The sequence below is a fragment of the Lepidothrix coronata genome, unplaced genomic scaffold (assembly GCF_001604755.1).
Source record: "Lepidothrix coronata isolate B3197 unplaced genomic scaffold, Lepidothrix_coronata-1.0 Scaffold54, whole genome shotgun sequence".
Taxonomy (NCBI): Eukaryota; Metazoa; Chordata; class Aves; order Passeriformes; family Pipridae; genus Lepidothrix; species Lepidothrix coronata.
Window position 1 is genome coordinate 3,425,827 of NW_016690234.1, and position 18,459 is coordinate 3,444,285.

The 18,459-nt window shown below is 47.8% G+C and overlaps 1 protein-coding gene and 1 long non-coding RNA gene across 2 annotated transcripts in view; one reads left to right on the forward strand and one right to left on the reverse strand.

Moving 5' to 3' along the window:
• Positions 1–14,608: 14,608 nt before the first annotated feature.
• CBLN1 (cerebellin 1 precursor) lies at positions 14,609–17,753 on the reverse strand. Its single transcript, XM_017816348.1, has 3 exons — positions 17,487–17,753; positions 17,173–17,292; positions 14,609–16,007 (listed from the first exon to the last, which is right to left on the reverse strand). The coding sequence occupies exons 1-3, from the start codon at positions 17,751–17,753 to the stop codon at positions 15,816–15,818; spliced, it is 579 nt and encodes a 192-aa protein (XP_017671837.1). The 3' UTR covers positions 14,609–15,815.
• Positions 17,754–18,227: 474 nt separating this feature from the next.
• LOC108498057 overlaps positions 18,228–18,459 on the forward strand; it is a 39,807-nt gene continuing 39,575 nt past the window's right edge. Inside the window, exon 1 of the long non-coding RNA XR_001875052.1 lies at positions 18,228–18,279. This is a non-coding gene — a long non-coding RNA (uncharacterized LOC108498057). The remainder of the gene's footprint in view (positions 18,280–18,459) is intronic.

The following is an 18,459-nucleotide window of genomic DNA, read 5'->3' on the forward strand; positions in this document are numbered from 1 at the left end:
TGGCTGAATGCCAGCGAATGCAAATTGTAGGAAATCAGAAGGATGCAGCAGTTATGGTGAAACAAATATCAAAAGATGAAAGGAGATCTAAGGACATCTAAGTAGGTCTGGGAAGGCAGGTAAAACTGACAAAGGGTGCATAAAACAGGAGCTGATGGAAGAGAGGGACTGGCAATTAGTACACAGAAGAAACAAAAAGAAGCTGGAACCTTTATCAGGAGACTTATATAAAGTGATTTGTAAATATATCTTGGTGTGTAAAAAGGCACTGGTTTCTCTTCAGCTGGTTTTCTTGTGTACTTATCTGCAGTTTTAGACACTGTCAGTTTTGGAGATTACATTTTATGCATATTAATCTTCCAACATATTGAAACTTTTTTTGACCTTTTCTGAATAATAAAAGGTATTTTTATGTAATGTAGTTTTTTTCAATCTTTGTTGTGATATCAAATACCTAAAAAATGTTGGTCATACTTCCCATAGCACAACTATTTCAAAGAACAAACAAACTGAGAGTAAATAAACACGGGTGTTAATTTTAACAATTAACCAAAGGGACACTCAGAAACTGTATTTTAAATGCTTAGAAATTTACAGTTTCTCTCAGAGAAGTCAGAAAGCCAACACTTTTCACATCCCATGGCCACTTGCATCGATACCTGCTCCAAGAAAACTTGAAACATTCAATTCTGCAAAGTCAGGCTGACAGACTTGGCAAGCCACAGTGGAGAAAGTGTTTGTGGCGTTAAGATCAGCACTGTTGAAACCTGTTCCTCACTTCCTGCCTGCTGGCTCTGTGGAAGCCTGGCTGTATTCCTATGTATGTAAGCATGATACAGAGATGGAACATGGCACTAAACAAGAATGCTGTTTCCCCTCATGCTTTCTCACAAAAACTACCCCCTCACATGCCCCTCCAACCCCTACTTCTCCTTTATGGTGGCTAAATCCAGCAGTCACAGCCTTTCCAGAAAGCTGTGGCAACTCATAATCTCATAACAGCACCTGACAGCCTTGAGAAGAGGTGACTGAGAGAGGAATGTCTGTCAGCATCTGAAGGGAGGGTGTCAGAGGATGGCTCAGTGGTGCAGAGCAATTGGACAGGAGACAATGGGCAGAAACTGATGCACTGGAAGTTCCATCCAAACATGAGGAAGAACTTCTTTACTGTGCAGTAACCATGCACTGGAACAGATTGTCCTGAGAGGGTGTGGAGTCTCCCAGACTGGAGACATTCAAGAACCATCTGGACACAATCCTGTGCCATGTGCTCTGGGTTGACCCTGCTTAAGCAGGGAGGTGGGACCAGATGACCCACTGTGGTCCCTTCCAACCTGTGCCATCCTGTGATCCACAGATGTCCCTGCCACCAGATCATTCACGTGACTTCAGAAAAGCTCCAACTGATTCCCTTATCCTGCCCCACTTGTACTCATGTTGCAGACATAGCATCCAAGGTTCCCTTCTCCTCATCCCCACTTTTAAAGCTAGAAGCAGTTTGAACAAGCAAAACACTGAACTGAGAGCCCACTGGCTAACATCTGGTTACTGTTTGCATTCAGTCTTTCCAATCTGTGTTTAGAGTTAGCAGGAGTTTACCTGCTATAGCCCACCTTCACCTGGAACCTTCTTCACCTCTCCCTTTCATATTTACCTTAAACCCCAAATCTCTGAGATGTCTAATCATGGGAATGGATCAGAATAGATTTAAAGAAGTCTGCACAATGAAGGTGAACAGCTACAGAGCACATAGCTGTGCACTAAGCAGTAAGCAGCTGACTTAAATGCAATAGTAATGCAGAGCTGAATTTTCAGATGCATCCCCTCCACTTGCTATGTCTTTCCTAGTAATAGAGATACTGCTCAAAAACATAAAACCTAACTAGCTGGTATAAACTAACTTTACATAAGCAGTTATGACCTAAACAAAGTTTGAACAGTACATAGCCTCTGGGTACTCTTTTGAGTACATTTTGAGTTTAAATTTAGATTTTTATTGCCCTTGGAATGCTGAAATAAACTTTCAGTCCCACTGGTGCAACTCCAGGAAGAGACTATATTAAATTTCTCTGTTCGTGAAGGTGTGTGCCTTCCTTCTATTCATTACCAGGCATGCAAGTCACACAATAAAGCTGAGCTGGTTTTATTCTTATACAATGTGCACCTTATTATGGTTAGCAGAATTCTGCAAGGGCAGTTCCCATTAGCAAGTGTTATCACGTAAGAGCTGAGAATCACATCAGGGGGCTGTGGGATTGAAAACACAGATCTGACACACACTGGGGCCTATCAGGGAATGGTCACAGATTTAGTTCTTTACTTCTCTAGCCTGGGACAGATATCCCAATTTTCCCTGTTTCTGCATAACAACATTTAGAACTAACTCAAATCAGACTAATCAGATTACTAAAATGGCAGTGGGAAAACAAAACAGAAAAATTAAACATCTGAGTTTTGAAAAGCCAAGCCAAGGATTTGCTTATTTGACAAGGAAAAAAAGTCTTGAATACCCTAATATTAGTAACATGCATGAGCCTTATGCATCTAACATTTTACTAGCGAAAGAATAAAGTAGGCATTGTTAGGTACAAGTAGCATTAACAACTCTAACATGGGAACAACCTGACATACTAGTAAAATTAAACATGTATTGTTTTGTCTGAGGTTTCTTCATCACTTCCCAAAACAGGTCTGTCTTGGAGTCAAAACAATTTAGTTAACTGGGAACAGGGAAACATTTCTCTTACAGATCACAAGGAAAGATTCACCCATTCCAGTAGTTGTTTAGCTGTGTAACTGGAAGAAACATTCCTTGTTTCAAACATACAAATCCATAATGCTGCACAGGCCCTGGGCAGAACATTTAAGGTAGCAGTTTTAATATACGATGAAGCAGAGACTCCTACACAGGAGAACAGGTGCAAATCAACACTTGCCTAAATAAATAAACAAATAAATAAAGTAAGTTGCTTTGTGAGTTTAAAGATAGGCAGATTTCAATGAGCTGAAAATAATCTTCGGGACAAAATAGGAGTAACCACGCCTATGAAAGAGAAACTATAACTAATGTATCTCTTGATGCATCTTATCATTATCTTATTTATGTTCTCTTCTCAAAATCTCATTCAGTTCTGTTTTTATGTCAAGCAAAGGTCGTCAGTCTCCAAGGCACTGTGCCCTTGCCATAAGTTGTAGAGCCAGATTGGTGGCAGAAACACATCTGTCGGGGGGAAACTGGACAGAGGTTACCCAAATCTTTACCCTGCTAATAGCAGCTGCAGCTGGTATGAAATTCATGTTAACTTGGAGCATGAAACACTTTATCAATATAGTTCTCCACTGAATTATTTGCATTTCAAGGTGGCATGGAAGGGAACACCTATCGTTCTAACCATGTTCATTATAGCAGAAGAGAATTTGTGATCTAACATCTAACAGTAAGTTTAAAGAAGAAACTGTCATTTTGACAGCTCATTTTTGAGATTTATATTTTGTCGTGGGTTTATGGAGTTTTTTATGTTATTTAAAGACAGAGAGGAAGTTTGAGGAGAAAGCTGGGAGATTGTTTATTTTTAGACAGTCTCAGCAATACAGTCAAACTGACAGTGTTTCTCCGATCCCCTTTACCCAGAGGAAAGTTTGTAATTATTTCTTCTTTTTCCATACAACATAAATGAAAATCACTTAACTTTTCCTTCCTCTTCAGCTCCTAACCTATTCAGCCAAAACTGGTTTAGATGAACTTCTCTTTTGCTGGGCTGGGGGGGAGTCTTCCATCTTTTGGCTTCACTTCTAGATGTTTCCAAAGTTGTTTTTTCCACAATAGCCTGCAATTTGTGGTTCTGGCCCTTTCTCCTTTTCTACAGTATTTTGAAGTTTAATTTTATATCTTTTACAAGGCTTTTGATTTATTTTTTTTTGTAACTCCTACTGCTGCTTCTTCTTTATGCTTTTATAGGCATTGATAACATTATGAATTACATTATGCTGCACAGAAATAAAGCTCACTAGAACTGAAACTCGCTGCCATTTTTTTTCCAGTTTTTGCAAGGGGTTGAGACTCCCTATGAATTTATTTTAAAATCTCCTTTAATCCCCCCACTGGACTGATGTTTCCTTTCAGAAAAGGAAGACGTTGTTCCAGCCAGAAGAAATGACATAGCGTGAAGGAAGTGAGAAAAAAAAAGTCCTGAGTCATGAAAGCAAAGAAATACAAGTGAAACAGACTTGAGAAAGGATTAAAATCCACAAACTGGAAGGGACAGAAAAGTAGGATGGAGCTCTAATTGAAAGGAAATAGAGGACTGACTCTACGTAAGAATTAGGTAGATCAAGGAGGGAATACTTGACCAAGGGAGAGCTGAACAAGCAGATAGCTCTCACCTTTTAGCTCTATTCATTATTCTCCCTCTGTCTTCTGTTCCCAGGGAGAGCTGGGAGCCCTTCTGACAAACTTTCTCTGGCCACAGTCAATGTCGAAGCTTGAAAGAAAAGTACTCGGGACAGGAGCTGCTCTCAGAAGGTCACACAAACACTACCTGCATGTAGTGATGGACCTGCACTCTCCTTCCAAGGGGGGAGGAATATCTGGGCTCCAAGGAACGTAAGTCAGGTCTTGTTCCCACCTCACCAAGAAAAGGGAAGACCTGTATCTAAAGTCTGCCAGTTGATGTGTTTTGTGAATAAGTGCTTCCCTTCTTTCCTGGTACTCTGGAAGTCTGACTGCTGTGGAGGCAAAAACCCACTGCTAAGAGCTGGGCACACTGCAGCTGTGTGTCAGCAGAGCCCTAAACACAGCCATCAGTAATGAACCCCCACCCTGGACCACTGACCACAGCCCCCGTGCCTCCCTTGTGTGCAGCCTGGCTGACTCCCTGCAGGCCTTTTTGTCAATTAGAGAAGCAATTTTGGTTTTTCGGTGTTCATTTACCTCCTTTCTCCTCCTAAACACTATTTTCAAAAAATCCATGTTTACAGTAACTAAGTGCACTGTGCACTCATCAAAATGAGTACTGTAGTTAAATCAGGGCCCATGGTTACAGATACACTGCTCAATCCACCATTTTTGACCATTCTGTCATGTGAGCTAACAGCACTTAAAATGAGAGTTGTGCCAACTAAAAAAGCTGAAAAGGCCAATATTTTCTGCAATTATTCCCAGAGAATGCCCAATTGGATTTTAAAAAACTATGATCTTTTAATATTCATCCTTCTGAATAGGATGTTAAAAAGTAAATTCCCCAGAGCATCATGGCTATACTTTAAAGATGATTCCAGCAATAAAAAAGATTTCACATGGATAACTGATATATTTTCTACTAGGTGGAGGGGAAAAAAAAAGAAGAAATACCCCAAGGTATGACAAGTTTGCAGTATAGGTGATATATGATAGTAATTGACATCCTAACAATAGGAGACTATAAAGATACCCTGAAATTATTTCCTTTTCTATTTCTTCCCTACCTGCTCTTCCTCCTCTGTTTCTTCAGTAAGGCAGATCTACCAGCAAGGCAATTTAATCTTCCAGGGATAAAGAAAGGCTTCCTTGTCTAAGAAAAATAAAAACTTCTACTGGTCAAGGACAGAAAGCCCAAGAGAAGGAATTATCTACTGACAGTGAGCTATGTTTTTTTATCTCTAGGAACGGAAGCAGCAGTATTCTGGAAGAAACAACATTGATTTAGCTAGAACGTAAGGAAGACGTCTTCTGTTTGATGTATGCAGCCTTCTGGACAAGGGTAGGACAATACCTTGTATTCCCTGAACAAAATACCTCCTACTGCGTTTTCACTACCATTTACTGAGAAGAATTTTATTCCCTTGTAACATTTAACTCTGAACCATAAGAAACTTCATGCTCAGTCATGAGCCTGGATGGATGCTTATGTAAGGAACTACCAATAGGATAATTCTTCTGGGCTCTTATGCCATGTATAACCGGGACAGGGAAGAGTCGTTGTCCCATCCTGTATGGATAATAAATTAATCCACGCCAGCCAAAGAAACAGGTACAATTTACCTCCTTGGTAAAACAGATACAGAAACTAAACCTCACGTATTGCACAGCTTTACCATGCAGAGCAACCTTTTTTTAATGGTTTTTGCTACTGCACTTCACAACATAGCAGTATACCAGTCAGGGTCAATAACAACCAATGAAGTAACTTATTAGTCAAAGAAACAAACTTGCTAACTTGGGCTTATGTGTAAATACAGAACAAGCCTCTACATTTGTCTTCTTCACAAATGCACATTTGCCTTCTTCACAAATGCACATTTGCCATCCACCTTAGAAGCAGCTGAGTATTCCTTGTGATTCCTTCTAAAGGAATGTTCCAGTTTTCAAAAGGCCATTTTATCTGCTAGTTTAGATATAAAACAACTCTTGTACTTCTGTTATCTAGCCTGAAGGCATACATAGCCAGTAAGCTTATGCTTAAGTGCTTTAACTTTGAGAACATGAAGCACCTTGTTGCTTTCAACTGGATGAACATATTTTTCACATCAAGCACATTTTTAAGTGTTTTGCAAAACAGTAGGCTTCTCAACAGAGTAACTAGATATATTGGTATCTATCTCCATCCTCTCCTGAGGAACCAATCACAGATATGGGTAGTCAGTACTTCATCCAGAATTAACGTATTACTGGTTTCCAGCAGAGACCATAATACTGTGTATCAACAGGGTTCTTCTAAACAAGAAAAAAAAATTAAGTTAGAAAAGCAGAAGCACAGCACGAACAACCTATAAAAATAGTGAAAAAAACTGGAAAGGGCTACTAAAGGCAAGAATTATTTTAAGTTAATCTCCAGGATGATAGGCAGTCAACACACAAACAGGCAGGCACAAACCCAGTTACCACACTAAGAGGCTCTCCTCATGACTGGCAGTGCTCAAGTATTGGGCCTTAGGAGAAGAAAGATTACTAAAGCAGTTAAAACTGAAAAGCTGCACAACTTGTAGAGGAAACTCAGCAAATGAGCAACTGCAGCAGAAGGAATGTACAAAATATGTCTCCAGATATAAAGGACTGTACTTCTACAGCACATTACTGATGTTGCAGGCAAAGACATAAACTGCTGTGGCAAAGGGTTTAAAACTCTGCCACAAGTGGTCACATGTGGCCAGGGCTTACCTCGCTTGCTCAAAAGTGTTTAGTGCTTCCTACCGTGCAATAGTCCTTCTGCTTCAAGCTTGCAAAAACACCTTCCTGATGTACAGCTGCAGGAAGAAGTGTCTTGCAATCTTCCTCTGGCCCTGAGAACATACATAGGGTTAGTCCAACCTGGCCACAGTGTAACAGGAGGAAAATTTCCATAAACTGCAGGGGCTGAGTGAAAAGCACCTGAGTCAGACAGGAACTCACTCAGCTGCACTGTGTACAACAGCCTTTGTGCAGAAGCATTCATTAGACACTACTGTAGGTACAGTAAGACAGAAACACAGTGTGATATGATGTGCTGTCACCATTAAGGTAGGATGTGACAGATACATTTGGAAAATATAAAATATGTTCACACAGCTTCAAATTAAGTGAATACATGTGAAGCCAACGTGAATAAACAGCCCTGCCTTCTTTGGAACGTGCTGACACTAACAGCATTGATCAGACCACCTCCTAATTATATCAATTTACAAACAACACCCCAACGTTGTATTTGCAACATCTTTGGCTTTGTTCAAAGCACATTACAGTAAGGGAACATTAAAAACATACTTAAACATTAAACTAAAATTACCATTTTGCAGTTGATCTGTGGTTATACAGAACTCATCTTTGCAGCTGCTGAAGTGTAACCAAAGGGATTTGGCTCCATTACCACTGTTATGAGCATAAAGCAGTCACGACCAAACCTGTGGGTAGGGACTATTTGGCCTAGGGAACCCGAGCATCAGTTTGCCTGGTTTCTGAGGAGTGAATACGATGACCATCTCAGCTATAGAAACACACAAAACTGTATCAGAAACAAAGTTTGTATTTGTCCTTTATATTCTGTTCTATACATTTTTGTAAGCACTTTACTTGTTTTGTTTTAAAACAGCTCTAGAACAGTCCAACTATTTCCATTCCCACTTCCCAGGACAAGTCTTCAAATCTTAGGTACCCTCTGAAAGACTGCTGGTAGACAGAGGGGAGATGGTTTCTTCATAAAACCATCTATCATTTCAAGGGAAAATAGTAACAGATATTATTTAAATAAATACCTTACTTGATATGTTAATTTCAATGGATTTTATTCTTTTTCTGCACCTTTAATATAAATATTTTAAGCAGGTAAAGTTTGCCATGGGTTATGCACCAAAATCCCTACACTGATGGAACTTAACATGACCGTCAATATAGCACTGGACCAGTTTGTCCCTGTGACATTCCAATGATTTTCAAAAAAAAAAACCACCAAAAACCAGCAAACCTATCCTAGGCATCTTATTTTTTTGGACAACAGAATCCTTCCACCATATGTTTGCCACTAAAGCTATTAAATGCCTCCATACTTGTCCATAAGCTTTACACAATCTTGAAAACATGGCCAAAAGAATTAAGCTGTGTTATGTAAAGTCACATGAAAAAAAAATAAAATGGGAGAAGAAATATGAACAGGTTTCTTCAAAAATCCTAGTAATCCAAATAATCCTTGTCTCGTGCAAGTGTATCTACTGTTTGCAACAACTGAGGAAATGGGACTGGGATATATTTCTGTAACAGCACAATTTCCTGGCTTCTGCCATAAGATCCCATGGGCAGAATAAGTTGCAAGAATCTGCACTGCAACACAGCTATGCAAATTTATGTCAGCAGAAAATCTCATTTAATGACCCACTGGAATTTAAAGCCATATCTTATAAAATGAGCCCTGGCACCTCTACTTTAAAAAAGAAAGATCCTTTCACAGGTCAAAATGCTATGTTAAACCAGTGCTCCAAGACTCAGTGATGTCTTACTTCAGGATGGGAAAATAATTTAATTCTGAGTTTGGTCAGAGCTGTGCAATTTTTCATGTGCACGATAAGCTAAGTGCAAAGCTGATAAGTTTATGTATATTAATGGTGGTTAATTACTAGCCGGGCTCTCAATTAGCTTAATCAAGCCACAATAGGGACCTGGGAATATTGCAGGAAACTCAGTGAAGATCTCTGCTCAATACATCACTGCAAGAAGTTGGCCACATGACAAACCTCACAGCTACTCAAATTAGTATTTCTGTTATGTATATAATAACTGCTGAGCCTCATCTCACTCTTCTGGATAGAGCTGGACCTGCCATTTCAAAAAAGGCATTTCAAAACTAGAGACTGCAATTCTCCGGGTTGTATGAACAATTGAGCCTCTGGAAAGGCTCTTTGAAGACTAAAATAGTGAGATTAATCACTCAGAAGACAGCAAAGGAACAATAAAACCAGATTAAAAAGAGAGACATCAGAAGCTTCTCCTTCCCCACACCTGAACAGACAGAGTCGTAGAGAAATTCAACTCTATTGACAGCTGGGAGATGCAAAACCAAGAAATTGTAAAAATATTCAGAAGGGAATTATGAGTCCATGCCAATCAATAATTTTAAAACATAACTCAATATGTGCCAAAGAATTCAGGAGAGTCAAAGTAAGGAAGGATAACTGACCCATCTGGTCCTGTGGACCAGATTTTAAATATTATGAAATCAGGAATAGTACCACATGCATGGCAAAGTACAAAATACTTCTCCCTTTTTTTCCATGGAAATGGTATTTATAAGGTCAACATAGCAGGCAGTCTGACCAATATCCTGTAGTGTTTTACAAGAAATTTTGAAGGAAAGAACTGTAGAGTTAGTAACATGACATGTTCATAACTTTTTTTTTCCTGAGACTCAGTATTTTTATTTCACAACAGAAAGAAATATTGACCTGCTTTGGTGACAGCAACACCAAAACCAACTATCACGCAATTAGTGGCATGGCGGTTTTATTATCAGAAAAGATGCAGGACAATGTTAATTTCCATTTTAAATACCTTTTTAAAAGGGTTATTACTACTGGAAAAATCGGAAAAAACTGTCAGTACAGAAGCAGCTCAAGGAGGATGGCCCTGACTTGAATGACCCTGAAGCTCAAAACATTGAAAACACATTACAGTTATTAGCATGAAGCCCAACAATGAAGTGAGAATTTCCACTACAAGCTGCATGACTATTAACTGCAAACAAAGCAGGAGTCCTCCTGTGAACCTCTAGTCCTTGAATGAGTGTTGTGTAGATGAAAAAAATGCTGGAAATATAACTGAAGTTGAAGCACCAATATTTCATTTAACATACTCTACACGACATAAATTACTGATATGAATGACAATTATTCACATGTTCTGTCTTCATTTTGCTCAAACTCTTCCAGCATCTCTTCCTCGTGTCTTCTTTCTTCTGATAGCTTAGCAGAATTACAGTCAATTAGAAGGTCACCAAAAACAAGAGTGCTGGGAGCAGCATGCTGCAAGGAACACTCAGTACTGTTTGAACCCGTTTTTGTTCGTGATCTAGGCAGAAAAGACAGGAGACCCTTGGGAATATTTTTCCAGTCTACATGCCCATGCAATGCTAGAACCATTCTCCAATAGCTCCACAATTCCTTCCTGAACGAAAATTTTCCAAGCAGGGCTTTTCAGCATCCCAGATACATCCTGGAACAACTGTTTCATTTTAGGAATCCCATACCATAAGAAACTAAGTGCAACTGGTGACATGTGACAGAGCTCATTATGACATCTCCCCACCAGCACATGAACACAGCTGCAAAAAGGCAAAGGGCATTATCTTGCTCACTTGCCCAACAGAAGGTGCAAAGCTGTCATAGGGCAGAGGGAGAATGCTCTGCACCCAGACACACACAGCTGTTTACACTGGAATCAACACTACTGTTGACCCAGGGCCACCAGAGCGGTGGCACTCCACTGCCCTGTACCCCAGGAAAACATCCTAGGAAGCCTGGAGGTGCTAGTGGAAGGTGGGGAAGTGTACCTAATGCCAATACACCCTGTGCAGGCAACACTGCCTCCAGCCCATACTGGGTTTTCGGTGAGTGCTGAAAGTACAGAGGTGCAAATGCCCCAAGACACAGGGACTGATTACTGCTAGCCTTGCCCAAACCCTCTCCTCCCACAGCAAGGCACACAGATTGTTTCAGTCTCCACAAGAACACAAGGCCTCTTTTCTTTTGGGGCAAGCAACAAGAGAGGCCTTTTGGCAACTCTTAGCTTGGCAGAGCATACGCCACACTTCACCCACTGACTCTGACCAAGTGGAGGCAAACAAAATAGTTCTACAAGTTTTCCCCCACCCCTGGGATTTCTGCACTATGAGGTTTCCCTCAGAACCTGAGCTTTCCCCCTGCATATCTCACTGGAGATGACTCCAACAAAATGCTCCGATGTCTCCACTCCCAGACTACCCTTCTTTTTAAGCGGAAAAGAGTCTCAGAGGTCACCCTCACGGACACAGAGCACAGAAGGGGTATGCAAGCTGCTTAAAATCTGCTCACCCCCAGTCCTCACGGTACTGTCCCCTCCCTCCATTGCCTCTAAAACCCCACCCGGTGGCCGGCCCAGGCAGTCCCGCTGCTCTCCCCTTACCTGTTGCAGCCCTTCGCCCTGCTGCAGCCAAGGCTCTCCAGCACTTGCCGGTCTCCAGCTCCAGCTCCCAGGAAGGATGCGGGCAGCGAGGCGGGCACGGCGCTCCCTGCCGGGGGCGGCACTGCCGATGCCGATGCCGCAGCTGGGCGAGCTGCCCCCCTGACCCCGGGCAGGGCTCAGCTCTCCCCGCCCGGCAGCGGCTCTGCCTCCGAGCCGCGCAGCCGCCGGCGGGGCTGGAGGGAACCGCCTGCCCGGCCATGCACGAAGCCCTGCCTCCGCTGGCTCCTCGGGAACGGCCGCTTCCAAACGAACTTATTGGGCTTCCAGCTGTACCTGGGGGGCAGACGGAGGGAAATTATGTTTTGCAGTGTCGAGTGTGCATTAACTATTCCCAGAGCTAACTGCATTTGACTTGCTCTTCTGTTGGACCAAACTCGCCGTCTCCTGCTGGAGTCATTAATCTGTACATTCGCATCGTTTGCGCATAAGAGAGTTCGTTTGTTTCTCCCTTTCCACCCCCTTGCCCCCAACACGCACTCCCTAAAACCCCAACAATTAAAAATGTGGATTTTTCCTTTAATTCCCCTACATTGTGTAATTATATTCACATTAGAAATCAATCAACACTGGTCATTACCATTAGTGATATGCTCATAAACCAAACACTAGACATGCTAATGAACTGAATAAAACATAATTTCTTGTTGTGTAAACTGATGCTCAACGCTAATCAGCAATAAATTCAATCAGACATTACTTACATCAACTGAAAACACATTAAAGCCGGGTACGGAGCAGCGGCTGCTCAGTTCTGAGGGCAGCACGGCCCCGTGCCCGGAGCAGCCCAGCAGTGCCACGGCCGCGGGAGCCCCGAAGGGACACGGCCTCGCTGCGAGGGACCCCTCGGTGGAGGGGCCGTTCGTGGCTCCCGCCCGCTGTTCACGGGTCGTGGCGGGGGCACCGAGCAAAGCCGGTCCCTTGTCTGTCCCCAGCTCCGCGCAGCCCGGACGGCGGTGCCCGCAGCCAGACACCGGGGCCTGTCTGGCTCCAACACTTAAAACGGCACCTGTGTCCAATTACTTCCCCCTGGTCACCCCTTCAGAGCCCGTTCTCCTCCTAGAAACCGCCCGCGGCCCTGCGGGTCGCACGGCCCAGCATTGTCCCAGGAGGAAAATAGCGTTGCCTCGCCCGCCCGAGTGCGGGCGGTTTCCAGGAGGAAAACGGGCTCCGAGGCGGTGCAACCAAACGCCCATTTGACATTTCTCTGCCAAAAACACGGGGTCAAAGCACCGGCGATGGCCCCAGGCACGGGTACGACCGGCCGGCCTGGCGGTGCCCCGCGCCCTGCCCGCCCTGTCGGAGAGAAGGCTCCCCCCGCCGCCCGATCAAGGGGCACCTTCACGGCCTTCTTCTCCCGGGGCCGGCGCCCTCTCCCCTGATCGCCGGGGTCATAGGGATGGCAAAAAGGGGCAGTTTTTAAACACGGCCCGTTTGCTGAAGTAAATAACCGGGCAGCAGCCCAGACACATCCCTCGCGCTTCCCAACGCCGCCGTCGGGGGAGCTCCGGGCGGGGCCGGGGCGGGGAGGCGGCGGGACCCTCCCGCCCCTGAGGAGAGACGGGGCAGGAGTAAAGTCCCAGTCCCAGGGCACCGGTATGGGCTCCCTGGCCCGGCGGGGCAGCCGAGCTCCATGGGGTCCCCGGGCCGGCGGCTTTACCTCCCCAGCAAAGACGCTGTAACTCACGCCCCTCCCCGGGGCCTCCGGCGGCCCCGAGGTGCGGGGGACTCGCTGAGCGCGGTGGGGGGGGGGGGGGCGTCGCTGCGCGGGCGCGCAGCAGACGAGTCTGTTTCAAGCAGCCACGGCGGCGTTTTGTAACAGCCGCAGAGCAGCGATTTGCTGCGATTGGAGTAATGTAATTTCCAGCTGCACAATATTAATGAGACGCTCAGAACCAGGGGAAAACTTTCAGCGGAAGGTGGCGGGTTTATTTGCTTCGCGTTAAGGGAGACGAGGGAAAAAGAAGGGGAAAAAAAAAAAGACAAAAGACAAGCATCAGCATCATCAGCCCCCGCACCTGCGGCGATGGCCGGGGGTCCCCCGCGGCGGGCCCGGCCGGGAGCTGCCGCCTGGCCCCGGCGCGGTGAGGGCACAGGGCCGCCGTCCTTTCTCTTGCAACCTATTAATTGTTGTTTCGTTCCCCCCTCCCCTTTTTTTTTTGCCTACTTTGCTCACTCGCCGCGGTCACGGGAGGAAGGAGCGGCTCTGCTTGCCTTGACCATACCTTTCGCTTGCGGGGGGGGACGCGAAGGGGGCGCGGCTCTGACAGCCGGGCGGGTGGGAGGCAGCGCGGTGCGGGAGCGGTGAGAGCCTTCAGGGCAGAGCAATGAAGTCTCGCATTGAGAGAGGAGCGTGCGGCCGGAGAATGAGACGTGTGGGCTGTCTTGGCCAGTTTGTAACTCCAGGTGAACACAGCCCAGCTGCTTTCCGTCATTATTCCTTCTTCAGAAATCTCCGTTGTTCCCTCGCACGGCTCCTGGCCAGCGGCAAGGCCGAGGGGGCTGAGGAGGGCCGGGCCGCGACTCCACCTCTCCTGCGAGGCGCAAATCGCAACATGCGCCAGGCAACCGCGGAGCCAGAGTCAGTTTTGGCCCCCACACCCCTGGGCGACAGAGGAGCAGGAACTGAGAGCAGGCTGGTGTGTTCCTCTTGGAGTCCAAGGGCCGCGGCCATCCCCGGCTGCGGCTGAGCCCGGCCGGCCCCTCTCCCCGCCGCCGCCCCTCCGCGGAGCGCGCTCCCGCCCGCCCCGCCGGTCTGTTTCCAGGGCAGAACCTGTGAATAAAGCGAGAAGCGTTGCTTATTGTGCTCGTATTAATCCCCCCCCAACTGCTTGGAGCTAATTAAATTCCTCCGCGGGAGCCAGGGGTTCGTGCGGCTCCGTCAGTGCCGCAGCCGGGGCGCGGGGCAGCCCCGCGCCGGCCGCCGCCGCGCCACGCACACAGCCCGGGGGTCGTTTCACCGGTTTATTTCACATTAAAGTTTAGATACAATCGAAATCCTCGTACGCACCTTTTAATAAAAGTAGTAATCTCTTTGAGTACTGCAAAATTATAGCATTTACATCTTTAAAAGACGGTAAACAAATAATACTAGCGAATCAATAGTACCAGCATCGAGAGCACATGGTCGGTTGTTTTTAGGCGGCCGTATAAAATGCGATCTTGTTTATAGAATATAATACAGATAAGTGCTATAAATAAGTGGATATCAGAGTCGGTGACAAACTTCCTAGAGACGGGTCCGCTGGGGCTGCCGGCACCGCCCGCGGGGCTTGCGGGACCCGCGCGGGGGGGCTGCGGGGCAGGGGGGCGCGGGGGGTGGCCCGCCCGATCCGGTCCCAGCACCGCAGCCCCAGGACCACGCCGGTCCTGCCCCCACCTACCTGCATTGAGGAACCTTATTTCTGGTTAAGAAAAATAAAAGTCCCATTTAAACTTTATTGAATTAAAGCAAAAATTAATTTTCGATATTCACACATTATATTACAGAGTAATAGTAAAAGTTCAATATACTTCCTGGCGTTTGGTTGGGCCACATTGTACAAGAGCAAAACAAGCATCAAAACATTTAGCAGCCTTAAATTTCACAATCACTCAGAATTACATAGAAATATTGAAATACTCTAGTCAGCCTTGGCTGTGAATAGTTCTTCATGTAGAAATTTTTCCTTTTGCCAGCCAGTACACAGCAAGAATTGCATTTTCCCTTCCATCATGGTATCCATGTATTCAAAAAATACTTTGCTTTTTTTTTAAAAGTTAAACTCAGAGAAAGAGTCAAGATTAACATGTTTTAAAAACAAAACTACAAAATATGCTGTAAAGGACAATGAAAATATCTAAAGTCTACTTGTGTGAGGCAGAAGCCATGGGGGAACAATGGCAGATTACACCAGTGACACAGAGATGGGAACTAATTTTGTGGGAGGAGAGAGAAGAATATAAATGGGGGTTTGATCAATTATAGTGTCTCCCGCCTGTTGGCCGCAACACAACAAAAATAAGTAGTAATTCTTCAAAGCAGATGTACACAAACCTAAGCAGGATTTAGCTTCTTTAATATCTGAATGTAAAAAGTCTGCTGTCCATGACTCTTTAAACCCAGCTACGACTTGGGAATTTGTAAGAGATCTCTCCCTTTTCTTGGACGAGAAGTGATTTAAAGTGGGAACACTAGAAATCCAGAGAATGTTGAATACTTCCAGCCTCCCATCAAGTTTCCTCTCTCCAGTTTTAGATAAGCTCCTTTCTCCATCTGAATCAGGACTCCATTGCTAGCAGCTTCTCGGGTCACATCTTGGTCCCCTGCAAAGGCAGAAATCACTGGCCACCCATTTAGCATCAAACTCACCTAAAGAGCAAGATAAAACAAAGCCCTCTGTCAATTAAAGTCAGACAACGACACCGCTGGGGCTCGCCTAGCAGGAGAGATACTTAGTTAAGAAAAGGCCTCTTTTGACAGCTGAAACTCCAGTCCCATAAAAAAAGAAATACCAATCTGAACCCAGCTAAGGTATGTACTCTAAAGGAAGAAGTCTTTCACCGCTGTTTTAGACCGACAACCACATCAAAACACCCGGTGCATATAAAGCAGAACATTGATCCTATTTTGGAGAATTTCAATAGGGTGCCTGTGTTTTCAGGCTATGAAAAGAGGTCTGCTCGTACTTATTGAAAGATGGCTTTATGCGAAACCTCAGAGACAGCGAGCAGCAGAGCCACAGCCGCTGGAGTCAGCGCCTTTGAAGTGTATTCAAGAGGTAGTTTTCCTTTGTTAGGCAGCAAAGACAATATGATACAACACAGTCAATAAGCTCTGCTCAGCTCGCATTAATGATCCCGGGACTGCATACCCCACATTAATAATACACTACCTGCCGAATCTAGAGGTGTGAAGCCACTTACACCAGAACAGTGCTATATAGCTGCACATTCACCTTTGCAATGTGCATTGCTATGCAGTCATTCCTGTCTGGGTTATGCTACCTGGCTTCAGGCCGGTAATTTATTAACCCTATGTAGAGGTGTGTATGCATCGAACCACATACAAAAGGCACGTATAAGGTAGCTGCATACACATGCACAGATTCATTATTGCATCCATGCCATAGGCACCTCTGTGAACCCCAAATCCCTATGAAACCTTCTGCCATCAGAGAGCGAGTGAGGAGCCCACTGGGGGCCGCGGTTCCCACGGGCTCTGTTCAGGGATGCTCCCGCCGGCGCTCCGCGGCACTGGGCAGCCCGCGGGCCCGGGCAGGCTGGGAGGGGGCGGCAGGCAGCCGTCAGGCGATCACCTCCCGTCCCAGGACAGCTCATGCGGGCAGGGGCCGAGTGGAGGCCTGGTGGGGCTCCGCGGCCCTTCGGGCACCGTCCCCTCGAACGGTAGGGACGCCGCAGGTCTGCGCTCCCGCGGCGGTCCCCGCACGGCCGCCCGCACGGCCCCGCTGGGCCGCGGACCCGTCCACTCCCTCCCGCGGTGCCCGCGGAGGCAGGCGACGGCGCTCGGGGCTGACCTGGATGGTTTGCCTGTTGTACACTTTCACCACGTGAAAATTGAAACTGTAAATCCCTTTCCTGGGCGCGATGAAAGTGCTCCGTTCCGAGTCGAAGTTGCTGCCGATATTCACTAGTACCTGGAAGGGAAGGGCACCGTCAGCACCAACCCGGGGCCACCGCCGTCGAGTCCCGCTGCCCCGCGGCCGCCCCCGGCGCCCCCCCTCCCGCGGGCAGGGCCCCGCGGGGCGGCGCGTCCCCGGCCCGGCCCCGCCGCCTTCCCCGGCAACTTCTCCCGCGGCGCCGCGCCCGGAGCCCCCCGCGCCCTCCCCACCTGGTCGAAGTAGATGATCATGGTGCGGTTGCTCATCTCAGAGGGCTCGTGGTTGGTGCTGCGGATGGCGGAGAAGGCGACCTTGGCGCTGCCGGAGCGCACGGAGATGCCGAGCGCCGTGCCGGTGGGATCGGAGGTGGGGTTGGAGTCGCACACCACGAGGCACTTGCCCTCCAGCACGATGGGCTCCGTCTCGTTCTGCCCGCACGCCACCCACGCCGCGCCCAGCAGCAGCCCCAGCCCCAGCCCCAGCCCCGGGCCCCGCATGGCGCCGCGCTCCCTTCGCTCCGCGCCGCTCCGCGCCGCGCCGGGCGGCACGTCCAGGCTCCGCTCCGCTCGCTCCCTCTGCCCCGCCGCGCTCAGAGCGGGGCCGGGCGCGCCCCGCCGGCTGGGAAGCGGCCGCGAGGAGGAACGGGAGCGCCGGCACACATAGCGCGGCGCGGAAGCGCTGCGGGTGCGGGAGCGGGACCGGGCGGAGCGGAGCCGCCCGCCGCGCCGCGCGGGGCTGAGGGAGGCGGCGGGAGGCGGCGGCGCTGCCGGGGCTGCCGGCGAGCACAAAGACGGCGCGGGGCGCGGCCCCGCCTCCCCACCGGCCCCGCGCTCGCGTCAGCGCCCCGCGCCCGCCCCCGCCGCGCCCGCCGCCGCCAATGGCCGCGCGGTCCGCCCGCCGCCGCCCGCCGCCGCCGCTTTTGTGGGGCGGCGCGGCCGCGGGCGCGGGAGCAGGTGCCCGGCAGCCGCCCGCAACGCACCGCACCGCAGCCCCGCACCTCGCAGCCCTCACCGCGCCGCGCAGGTAGGAGCGCCGGGGAGCGGCGGGGCGGGGGGCGCGGGGCTCGGGAACTCCCGCGGAGCAGCTCGGCGCGGACCCGGGTGTCAGGCAAAGGTTTCCGCGGTGCTCCTGGGCGAGGCGGGCTGGAAGGGAGCGCGCTGCTGCGCGGGGCAGAGGCCTGCCGCCGCCCCCGAGCAGCTACAG